Source organism: Phocoena sinus, chromosome 19, assembly GCF_008692025.1.
Source record: "Phocoena sinus isolate mPhoSin1 chromosome 19, mPhoSin1.pri, whole genome shotgun sequence".
Taxonomy (NCBI): domain Eukaryota; kingdom Metazoa; phylum Chordata; class Mammalia; order Artiodactyla; family Phocoenidae; genus Phocoena; species Phocoena sinus.
In genome coordinates, this window is record NC_045781.1 from 729,408 (window position 1) to 742,203 (window position 12,796).

A 12,796-nucleotide genomic window follows, 5' to 3' on the forward strand; every position below is an offset into this window, starting at 1 on the left:
CTCCCAAATTTCATTTTAAAAAACAAGCAATAGATATGCATAGATATTTTACCAAAAAGAACATACAACTGGCAAATACAGGCATACTTTGTTTTATTGCACTCCGCTTTACTGCACTTTGCAGATGTTTGTTTGTTTGTTTTTAATTGAAGGTTTCTGGCAACTCTATATTGAACAAGTCTACTGGTGCCATGTTTCCAACAGCATTTGCTTGCTTCATGTCTGTGTCACATCTTGGTAATTCTTGCAATACTGCAAACATTATCATCATTATTATATTTCTTATGGTGATCTGTGATCTCTGATGTTACTACTGCAAAAACCTTACAACTAGCTAAATGCTCAGATGATAGTCAACATTTTTAGCAATAAAGTATTTTTAAATTAAGGTATGTATTTTTTTAAGACATAATGCTATTGTACACCTAACAGACTACAGTATAGCATAAACATTACTTTTACATGCACTAGAAAATCAAAAACTTCATGTGACTTGCTTTATTGTGATACTGGCTTTATTGCAGTGATCTAAAACCCAACTCATCATATTTCTGAGGTATGCCTGTAAACAAATGAAAAAATGCTCAACATCATGCAACATCAGGGAAAGGCAACCAAACCATAGTGGGATACAGTTACAGACTTATTTAAAAGATTAACATTTTCAAAGGCTAACCATACCCACTACTGGCAAGGATATGGAAAAACTGTATGTCTCATACACTGCTAGCAGGAATACAAAAGATCACAATTTGCAATTTCTTAAAAAGTTAGCTACCCACTTACCCTGTAACTCAGGCATTGCACCCGCCCCCACCTCCACCCCACCCCCCACCGCCAAATTAACACAAGATAAATGAAACATGTATGCGAAGAACTAGATTCAAATATCTTAGCAGGTTTATTTGCAACAATCAGAAACTGGAAAGAACTCAAATATGCATAAAAAGACAAAAGAATAAACAAATAGTGGTACACCCACAAACTGTCATACTTCTAAGCAATACAACAAAAAAAAACCAACTATTCATTTAAGCACCATTGATGACTATCAAAATGAGTAAGCCACATGAGGCTACTCAAAGGAAAAAAAGTGTAAACACTTTCTGAGTAGAATCATATACAATTCTAAAATGGAAGCTAATCTATTATAATGGAAAGTAAACAAATGCTTGCCTGGAGAGCAGAGATAGTACAGAAGGAGACATTATTAAAGGGCATGAAGTAAAACAGAGGATGATGGAGAGGCTCATTACTATGATTGTGGTGGTGCTTTTATGGATTTACATGAATGTCAAAACTTGTCAAAATGTTAAGTTTAAATATAATCAGTTTGTTGTATGTCACTTATACCTTACTAAAGCTCTGAAAATATGATTCAAAACAGAAAGCTAGATTTCCTACAATTCTGGAAAATTAGTTTGGCAAACCTCTACTGATTCCACCAACTCTTTCCTCATGTCTGGGAGGGATACCTTGCCTTAGTGGTGGCAAATATCAGAAGCAACAAGGCAATTTCCACCAAATTCAATGGGAATGCAGGCTGGGTTACAAAGGGCACAACTCATCTTCACTATCCTCATTTTCCTACACAGCAAGAGATTTGAGGTGAACACGCACACATGCTACAGGAATCCACAGAACATTTATAAATTTTTCCTCTCGCAACAGCCTCCCTACACAAAATACACAGTTCTGGAGGCCATGAGAATTTCTGTACCTGCTCATCCTTCATAGCTATAGGGACTGGAACATTGTGGAGGTCCGTTCAAAACAGACACATTCCAACAATCTTGTGGCAGTCTATTCCCCTCCCTATAAAACCAGTGTCCCTGTAACAAATGATTTCCCTGCCCATACAATCATATAACCTATGCTGCCACTATCTGGAATTCTGGACATGAGGGTACATGGCTCCAACGCAAGACCTGGGAAACAGATTTCCTTTACCACCTGGACACAATGCAATACTCCCTGTGAACAAGACAATTTCTTCTTGCTTTAGGAAGCACCAAAGGTTATCACAACAGCCCCTCTACAGACTGACCTCTGAACAAACAAAATACCAACGCATCCAGGTTACAGATAAGGATCACATCCCTGCGGTCTTTTCTTGGAGGCCTTGGGCAGCAATGCCAACTAGGACAAAACTAGAGAGAAGTATACTCTACATCGTATTGTTCCCTCTGAGGCACACAGAATTTAGGATCCCACAAGAAAGCTCTTCAGCCCTGTTGTCACAACTCAGTTGTTTTCAAATCACTACAGTGTACAGAATCCCAAGATTAAAGGAGCTTAAACAGTAAGGCCTCCATTTTCACACCAACCAGTACAATGGGAAGAAGGCTATTCCTGGATTGGAGACATGAAGCACAGGAAAATCCCATCACAGCAGTCACGTGAGACCAACAACATCCCTGAAAAAAGTAGTCCCGGTTGCAAGTCACCAGCAGAGTCCTCTAGGCCAAAAATTGGTCAGATCAGTGAGGTAACCCAGATCAGTGAGGTAACAAATTAGAAAGGAATGAGTGCTCAGGATTATAAAGACTCCCACAAACAAGACAACATCAAGGTCTCCTTCCCTGGACTCGGTGGGGTGGTTCAATGATGCACATCATGAGCACCTGCCACATAGTAGTGGTGAAATGGCTTTTGCTATGGAACTGGCAATGATGTAAACCTGGTAAGGGCCTGAGCAGGTTAAGAAATGCACTGAAGCTCCCATAAACCTGGAATTTAAGTGGTTTATTGGGTGTATTGGCAGACAGCACCCTCATAAGGGATCTCCCCAGTGTTATACTGAACAATCCATCCCTGCACAACTACTCTTTTTCTGAAGTGAACTTTGTGGTATCCAATGAAATAAGACTGAAGGCTGTGAACTCTCCAGTGTGAAATGAGGCCACAGTTTGGCTAAAGGTTTCCCACACTTATCACATCCGTAAGCCCATTAACCAATGTGAACATTATGTGTTCTATGAGACTGTAGTTTTAGGTAAAGGATTTCCAACATTTCCTACAACATACGGACTTTCTGCAGTGTGGACACTCCTGTGTTTAATGAACCTGGAGTTTTTAGCAAAGGATTTCCCACATTCACAGCACTTATATGGCTTTGATCCAGTGTGAGTTCTCTGATGTTGAAAAACAGAGCTTGGGCTAACCAACTTCCCAAATTTTCTTTACTTTTATGAGTTTTCTCCAGTGAACTCTCTGATGTCGAAGGACTGAAGAACTTTGGGCAAATGCTTTCCCACACTCAGTGCACTCATAAGGCCTTTCTCCAGTGTGAATTCTCCTGTGTTTAATGAAGGCTGAATTATCAGCAAAGGATTTTCCACATTCAGTGCACTCATAAGGCCTTGAACCAGTGTGAAGTCTCTGGTTGACAAAGAGCTTTAATTAAAAGTTTTCCCACATTTGCTGCACTCATAAGGCCTTTCTCCAGTATGAATTCTCTGATGTTGAAGGAGTGCAGAGTTTTGGCTAAATGATTTCCTGCATTCGTTGCATTTATATGGCCTTTCCCTGGTGTGAACTCTCTGATGCATAATGAGGTGGGATTTCTTGCTAAAGAATTTCCTACATTCCCCACACTCATATGGCCTTTCACCAGTGTGAACTCTCTGGTGTCCAATGAGATGGGACTTGTTGCTAAGTAATTTCCCACATTTCCCACACTTATAAGGTCTTTCTCTAGTATGGACTCTCCAATGTTGAATAAGGTTGGGCTTTTGCCTAAATGATTTTCCACACTTCCCACACTCATAAGGCCTTTCTCCAGTGTGAACTCTCTGATGTCGGAGGAATGAAGAGCTTTGGCAAAATGTTTTTCCACATTCACTGCATTTATAAGGCCTTTCTCCAGTATGAACTCTCCTATGTTTAATGAGTCTGGAGTTTACAGCAAAGGATTTTCCACATTCAGTGTATTCATAAGGTCTTGATCCAGTGTGAAATCTCTAATGCTGAAGGAACACAGAGTTTTGTGTAAAAGTTCTACCACATTCATTGCACTCATAAGGCCTTTCCCTAGTGTGAATTCTCCGATGTTGAAGGAGGGTAGAGCTTTGGCTAAACGATTTTGTATATTCATCATATTCATATGGCTTTTGTTTCATGTGAATTCTCTTGTGTGTAAAGAGGTTGGAGCACTGAGTAAATGATTTCCCACATTCTGTACATTCATAAGGCCTATCTCTAGTGTTACTTCTCTGGTGTTCAATGAGGTTGGACTTTCTGTTAAATAATATCCCATGTTCCCCAGGTTCAAAAGTTCTTTCTCCATTGTAAACTTTCTGATGCTGACTGACGTTACAGCTTCTCTCACACTGATTACACATAAAACATCCTTCCCTAGTGAGGAGTCTCTGGTGCTGAACAAGTGTGTGTTTGGGGCTGAAAGCTTTTGTGCATTCTTCCCAGTTATGATAAGTTTTTCCCCTCTGAAAGGCCATCCCACACTCGGCTCTGCTGTTTGACCTCTCCCAGGTGTGAGTAGCCCATTGCTGGAGAAACTGAGAACTGGCCAAGAAGTCCTTCCCAACCACCCTGAAGACTAATGGCTTCCCTGACACATGGTACTTGCAGTTCTTCACAAATGAGGCTCTGTCCACATCTCTTCTGAAGGGTTTCTCCCGGATGCACTGCTTCTGATGCTGATGAAGGTTTATGCTTACATACAATTGTTTCCCACATGTTTCACACCTATGTAATTTCTGCTTTGAATGTGTTCCTTGATATTCATTCAAGTACAAAAAGTCTCTCAATATCTGGACACATATTTCACAAGGGTGGACCTTTTTGAAGGACAGATTTGCCTTGGGACTCCTGATCTGTGACACTCTTTGAACAGAAGTACGCTGCTCAAAAGAAGCCTTCTCATTCTCCACTTCATGGCAACAACCTAAAAGCAAGAAATGTTGGTGAAGTACATGTTGATTTCCGTGGGAGGGGGGAGCCCACACACCAGTGTGTGTCTGACAAACACATGAATGAGTTTGTGTGATTATTTACAATAACACAGAGTTGGGTTCAAGTTGATGACATGGCTGTTAGCAATACTGGGCTATAAAGGCCACAGGATGGGGGAAGACCACATGAGAGAAAAGACACAACCATATGATGTGTCATAGGGAGGAGAGGCAGGGTGAAAAATTAAAGTCGACGGTTAAAAAATTAGTTACAAACAACTGTCAGCAGGACCTTGTCTGCTGCAAACACATGACTGCAATGTAGATGGGTATTTCCAGGCCCAAGACAACGGGACTGCAACAGAACAGCTGTTGGTCAGGAACATTTTAAGAATGGGTACATGTTTGATTATAGAAAATATATGGGCCAACGTTAGAGAATGCACAGATAAAGCAGTGAGAAAAGTGGGTGATACAGGGAGTTTAGAGACGTGAGGATTAACCACAGGCTGGAATAAAAGTGGAAGAATCACAGTGCAGAATTGACAAGTCAGCACTGTTAAGAATGGGGCAGAAAAAGCAAAAATAAGGTGTGGCCACTGGAAGTAGCATCAAAACACTAGTCAAACAGAACAAATTTCTGGTATCACTTGAACACAGGACTATCATACACTCCCATAGTGCTACTGTACAGCAGCCCTTTGAGCCCATTTGGCTGAGTCTGAATTCATATCCATCCTGTGGACAAACAAGGGCTCTCCACCCCACTTCCAAAATGAACAAGTGTATGGGACCTGGATGATGAAAATAACAGGGGAAAGATACCACCTATGAGCAGCTGACCCATACTCATCACATCATAGGCCAGAGAAAAACATCTAAATACTATTAAGAGAACTTTGGAAAGGGGTCTTGCAAGAAGTCCATGGTCTACATCAGAGAATTAATTCCCAGCACAGGCAGTCATGAGGAAATGTCAGTGAAAAGAAGGAAGTAGAATCTGAGGCACAAGGATGACATGCATCTGGACAACATCACCCAGAAGGAAGAGGGCAAGTATGGTGGGATACATTAGGCTGAATGGAAGATTCCTGACCCTGGATCCTTCCAGGGAAGGCTGTAGAGAAGCAGATATGGGGCCTATTCAAGGAGAACAGATGGCAGTGCAAACATCTCAGCCCAACCAACCACAGCAACAACTTAGGGAATTGGGGAAAAAAAGCAGTGACAATGGTCCTGACATGAAAAGGACAGACTTGTCTCTGGGGAAAAGGAAAGGACAGAGACTAGTTCAGGACATGGGGAAAGGTTTGAGGTTCTTACCCAGGGAGGTTATAAGTGCCAAGTTCTCCAGCATCACATCATGGTACAGGTATCTTTGAGCCTCATCAAGGAGACCCCATTCCTCCCAGGAAAAGGTCACAGCTACATCTTCAAAGTTCACACTGACCTGCCATGATGGTGACAGATAAAACCACAAACAGTCCACTTCTGAGAAGTCACAATCTATTTCCCCACAGATCTACCCTATGACTATCCATCACCCAAGCTTCCCAAATCAGAGGATCAATCAGGCCCTGACACCATGGTGTGGTTTTCTCCCCACGGGCCCACTGATCACTAGGTACAACAACCAGAAGAAGAGGCAGGTGGATGAACATATAGCTCAGCTATAGGCCTGGCATAAAGGGATCCACCCCCTCCTGACAAGCAATTCCCCTGGTGTGGCCATCGTCCTGAAATTATCAATGCAGTGCCCTGGAACCATCAGACATGTTCCCTCTTCAAGCACACATCACTCCTTAAACTGTACATCCCTCAGTCTCAGTATCCCACAGCCACACATGACCATGGCCACCAACACCTCACTCTCCCACACCATAGCCATCTCTCTCCCCTCCCCATGTTACTTGTATTTAAATCAGTTCCTCCTAACCCCACCACAGGGCTATGATGGTGGCCTAACACATGACACCTGAGACTGGACCGATGAGACTGACAGCAGTTTCTTAATCACATAAATTCATACCTCTGAGAATTGGACACCACTCACCACAAAGGTGTACATGGGCAAAGACAACACACACAGGGGCTGTGGGATGGAACCTTTCTAGGATGAAGGGGTTGGGATGTTCCAAGGAGGATGTGATTGTCGTATCTGAACAATTCTGAGGGCTGGTAGGGAACTGATACCTGATACAAAGAAGCTTCTGGTTTGCTTTGTAAAAATGGTTGTTAGGCTAGGAGACGTTATCTGAAGGAACACTGTGGGGAGAGGAACTTGCACTCAGGCCATTTGAGGGCACCCAGGTTTCACCAAGCGTGAAGGAAGCACATCATATTGGGCTTAGGCCTTACACCACAACTCGGCAGACAGCATCCACAGTACAACTGGTAAAGTCAAACAGGACCCAATATGACCACAGACCTCCCACAATTCCCAATGGCAGCATCAGAAATCATCTATAAATGCCTTACTGCATGACTCTGATCCTTGCCTTAAATTTAAGGAATAGAACCACGTGTGGATCTCAGATACTCATAGTCCCATGCTACTTCTGTGCTGCCCTTCCTGTCCCTCGGCAATGACAACACTTCTCTGCTCCCTTACCTCCATTCATACTCCAGCCCCATTACTCACCCTCCCCAAGCCTAGTGATTCTCACAGATGACCTTATTTGCTCATGGCCATATATACCAGGTTGAATGAAACACCCCAGGCCCTACCAAAGTCCTCACAAATCTTGGTGAGCCTATATAGTGGTGAATAAGCACCAGATCTGGCCTGAGTGTCATATGCATGAATTACCCCTTGCTTCTACATCCATCTCATGTCCACTCTTCTCTTGGAAGCCCTGGCCACCTGCCAGACTTTCTCGTTTCATACACCAAAACTTCATGGCCATTTACCTACATTTATGAAGGCTGACACCATCACCCAGGTACACAAGCATGAGACCCAATCCTCTGACCCCACCCTCCACACCTCTCCCCCTAAAAGCTTTGCCACCACAACCCGAAGCTTGCCTCTCCTAATGTGAGCCACAGGTCATTCACCCTGGTCCACACTCTAGTTACATTTTGGATGTCTCTAACCTGAACCACTCCCAAGAATTCCAAACCTGTATGTTAGATGTTCATTTGATGCCTTTATTCAGTGGTGTCTGAAATATCTCAGACTCTTAACATGGTCCAAAAAAAGCTCCCGCTAAACCCAGTGAATATTACACCTACTACCAACTTGCTCATCTCAACTGATGCAGCTTCCAACCCTACAGCTGCAAAGCCAGGGGTCATCATTGATCCCTGCGTTTCACTCCCTCACCACCCATGTTAGAAATCTAGCTGTCCCCTTTAAAAACATGCAGCCAGAATACAACCACATTTCCTAAGGCACGCCCCTGCTCCATTAACCCTCACCTGGACTATGATAGTAGCCTCCACAATGATGCTCCTTCCTCTCTCAAGCCCACAGTCTGTTTTCCATTCTAAACCCAAATGAAGCCTGTTAAGGCTTTGGTCACATCACCTCCCTACCGTGAGCCAAACCTCTAGAACACACACCTGACATCTCAGGCAGTTGTTCCCCTCCTGACTCCAAACCACCTACTATTTATTCCTACCTGTAAAGAGAGGATACCTGTGGTTCCTGAATATTCCTGAGCTCAATTTTACCTCTAAGCATTTGAACATCCTGGTACCATGTCTTGGGTTAGCCATACACACCTGTTTACAATGGTTGCCAGAAATGGGAACACCTCCATATAATTGTAGCATGGACTTGGGACACTGGGCTTGGAGTTTTTTTGCATCCCCAGACTCAAGGAGGGGGAAAAATGGCATCAAGCATCTCAGGACACCACAATTCCAGGGAACATAGGGGTGAAAGCAGGGCTGGTGAGGCAATGGGACACCCTCTACTTCCCTGTGCAGGTTCCATAGGCACTTCTCTAACCGTGAGAACCTGAGTGAAGAGGCAGGTCCTAAAGGAATGCGTCCATAGTGGGATTTGAGGGGCTCACTGTATGTACTCCTGCCTGGCCTTGGAGCCAGGTGACCTCAGGCTGGCTGACTAACTTCAGGGCCTCAATGCTTAGTGTTGCCTCTTACCAGCTGTAGGACCCTGAACAAAGATTCAACCTCCTAGGACCTCAATGTCCTCATCAACCCTCTCCACCCTGTTCTTCCTTTAAACAGCTCTTGGGAATGCTCTAACCTCTGACGGGAGATACTATCTTCCTTTATTCGAAACACCCCATGGCCTTTAGAATTCTCACAATAAAGTACAATCCTGGGTCGGTTACACCAGGTCTAACTGCACTAACACTGTTCCCTGTAAGCAGAAAGCTGACCCTAGGTTTCCTGAATCCTCCCGCCTCAGGCCGATTTCCAAGCCTTCGCATCTGCGAGTACCTCTGCCTGTGACCTCTTCCACGCGCCATCACGCTGTCATAAACAGGGCCCCACCCACGACCGCTTCACTGTCCTGGGCACCGTGGCCTGGGCTGCGGGCATGTGAGCAGGCGCCCCGCACTCGGGGCTTTAATGTCTGGTGGAGTGAGGGGTGTGAGGGCCCGGGGAAAGAGCGTTTACCTAAGGCGGGTACTTCAAGGCCGCCGCCATCGGACTGTGGGCGGAGCGGGGCCGGGAGCGGCGATAGAGTCTGGGGGACGCGGGCATAGCGGTCCGTCTCACGGGCCTGACGCCGGCCACCCCAGGCGGCGTCGCCGAACTTCAGATCCGCCTCTGTGCCTCGGGGACAGCGCCTCCTCCCGGACCTCCCGTTCCAGTCACTGCGGTCCTGACACAGCGCTCCGGAGCTGAACAGAACCAGAGCAGTTAAAATGCCTACCTTGGGGGCTTCCCTAGTGGCGCAGTGGTTGAGAGACCGCCTGCCGATGCAGGGGACACGGGTTCGTGTCCCGGTCCACAAAGATCCCACATGCCGCGGAGCGGCTGGGCCCGTGAGCCATGGCCACTGAGCCTGCGCGTCCGGAGCCTGTGCTATCTACAACGGGAGAGGCCACAACAGTGAGAGGCCCGCGTACCGCAAAAAAAAAAGAAAAAAAAATGTCCGCCATGGGGAGGAGGCCGGAAGTCCCGTCCCCTACGAGTTGTGCCCAAACGGAAATCCCTTTTTCTGCGCCTTCACTGGCTCAGCGACGCAGCCTTCAACGCAGGGCACTCTGGATCCTGCAGTTCCCAGTTTCCAGGAAAAAAGGCCAGGGTCCACCTCAAAGGGCGCCAGGAAATGACTCCTCCCTGTCCACGCCAGAGCAGTGACTCGACCCTCTTAAAAGGGGCCAAACGTAAGGATGGTAGGGATGCGTTCTGCAGCTGATCGCCATTAGGCATCCAGGCCATGAATTAGGATGACAAATCTTTCCCAGGATGGCAGGGGCAGCAGTGCAAATTCTGTAACGAAACATTTTGTTCATTTTATCCTGAGTATTTGTAAATTTTTCTTGGTTATAAGGCAAACATTTAAAAAAATTTCCTTCATGCCGTTATGATTCTCATTTGTAGAATTGTAATTTATTTCCGGATACTAATCTTAAATATGGCAAACTTGAGGAAGTGTAAATATGCCAGATATTCATGACGTAATTTTTTGAAATTCTTCTATGTAGATAATCGTACATTTTGATATAAATTAAAGGTCTGTAAATCGTTTTCCAGTTATTTTAATTCTTTATTGTCTGTGTCATAGCACCAGCTAGAATGTCCAGTATATCTAATATAAGCACTAATAATGAGAGCCTTGTTTGCTTGCTAATTTTAAACCAAAATCTCTGATTTTATTACTAAAATGCTGGTTTATTGTAGTGTTTTCTTTGATACATTTTGACTAATTAATGATATATATTTTTTTCTGCATAGTTGTGGTGGTGTTTTCTAATGTGAATAGATTTTTCTGCATTTATTAAGATAAACGTTTTATAATTCATTAGTATATTGAATGCTATTAATGTATTTTCTAATACTAAACCATTCTTGAATTACTGAGATGCTTTTAACTTGTTCTACATTCTGGAAGTGCAGCTAAATTTAATAAGTTTTATGAGAATGCTATGCTAGTACCATAAAATGAGTTGGGGAATACAAATCTCTGAAAGATTTGGAATAAGTTTGGATTCCTCATTTCAGTGAATAATTCATATAACTCCCTTTCTACAAATCAGGGTCTTCCTACAAATCTGTCAGATAATTTAAAAGTAGGAAGTGTCAAATAGATGTGATATTTGTTAGTTTGATCAAGAAAGACATGTCTGGGGACTTCCCTGGCGATCTAGTGGTTAAGACTCAGCACTTCCAGTGCAGGGGGTGAGGGTTCAATCCCTGGTCTGGCAACTGGGATCCTCCCACATGCTGCACAGCCAAAAGATTAAAAAGAAAGAAAAAAAAAGACATGTCTGGCGGGTTGACTTATTTATGGTTTCATTTTGTTATTTTATTTTTTAATCAGATTTACTGAGTTATAATATAAAACTATAAGACACCAATGTGTACATCGTGCTGATTTGACATATGTATACATTGAAAACAATCCCCCCATCTATTTAATTAAGACATCACCTCATATATTCATCTTGTGTGTGTGTGAGAGAGAGAAAACATTTAAGTAATACTCTCTACGCATATATCAATTATAAAATACAGTGTTATCCACTATACTCATCGTGTTTTACATTAGATGCTCAGACGTTATTCATTTTATACCTGAAAGTTTGTTCCCTTTCACCAACCTCTCCTGATTTCTTCCACTGCCCACCTTAACCCCAGTAACATTTATACTCTCTATTTCTATGGGTTTGACTTTTTAAGGTTCTGCATAAAAGTGATACTATACAGTATTTGTCTTTCTCTGTTTCACTTATTTCATGTAGCACAATGCATTAAAGGTCCATTGATGTTGTCACAAATGGCAAGAGCTCCTTCTTTCTCATGGCTATGTAGTATTCATATATATATATGGGCTCCCTATATATATCACGTCTTCTTTATCCATTCGTCCACTGATGGACACTTAGGTTGTCTCCGTATCTTGGGAATTGTGAAAAATGCTGTAATGAACATGGGAGAGCACATATCACTTCAATATCCTGTTTTCATTTCCTTTAGAATTATACCCATATGTGGAATTGCTGGATAGTAGGGTAGTTCTATTTTTAATTTTTTGAGGAAACTCTCTACTTTTTTCCACAGTAGTTGCACTAATTTACATTCCCAGAATCGGTGGACAAGGGTTCACATTTCTCAACATCCTAACACTGTTATCCCTTGTTTTTTGATGACTGCCATTCTAACGTGTGAGGTGATATTTCATTATGGCCTTGCTTTGCATATTTAGTAATGTTGAACACATTTCCATGTACTTGTTGCCCATTTTTATGTATTCTTTGGAAAATATATCTATATAGTTCCATTGCTCATTTTTAAATTATTTACTTTGCTATTAAGTTGTATGAGTTCTTTATATATTTTAGATATTAACCCCTTATCAGATGTATGATTTTCAAATATTTCCTGCCATTCTGTATATTCCCATTTCATTTTGTTGATGGTTTCCTTTGCTATGCAGAAGCTTTTTCGATTGATGTACTCCCACTTGTTTATTTTTGCTTTTATTATCTTTGCTTTTTGTGTCAAACCCAAAAAAATCAATGCCAAGGCAAATGAAAAGGAGCTTTCACCCTATGTTTTCTTCTAGAAGTTTTATAGTTCCAGGTGATGTGTTCAAATCTTTCGTCCATTTTGAGTTGATTTTTGTGTATGGTGTAAGATAGGGTTACAGTTTTGCTCTTTTGTGTCTCTCTGTTCCCCAACGCCATTTAATGAATAGACAATCCAGTCCTCATTGTGTATTCTCGACACCTTTGGTG

General features: G+C 42.9%; 1 protein-coding gene across 1 annotated transcript; it reads right to left on the bottom strand.

The window, feature by feature from the left end:
* Positions 1-878: 878 nt before the first annotated feature.
* On the bottom strand, positions 879-9,774 carry LOC116744334 (zinc finger protein 418-like). The gene is given in 4 exon segments (XM_032613928.1): positions 879-3,392; positions 3,395-4,906; positions 6,237-6,363; positions 9,766-9,774. Coding segments are annotated over 3 exon segments (1,779 nt in total). The 5' UTR covers positions 6,271-6,363; positions 9,766-9,774; the 3' UTR covers positions 879-3,159.
* Positions 9,775-12,796: the final 3,022 nt, after the last annotated feature.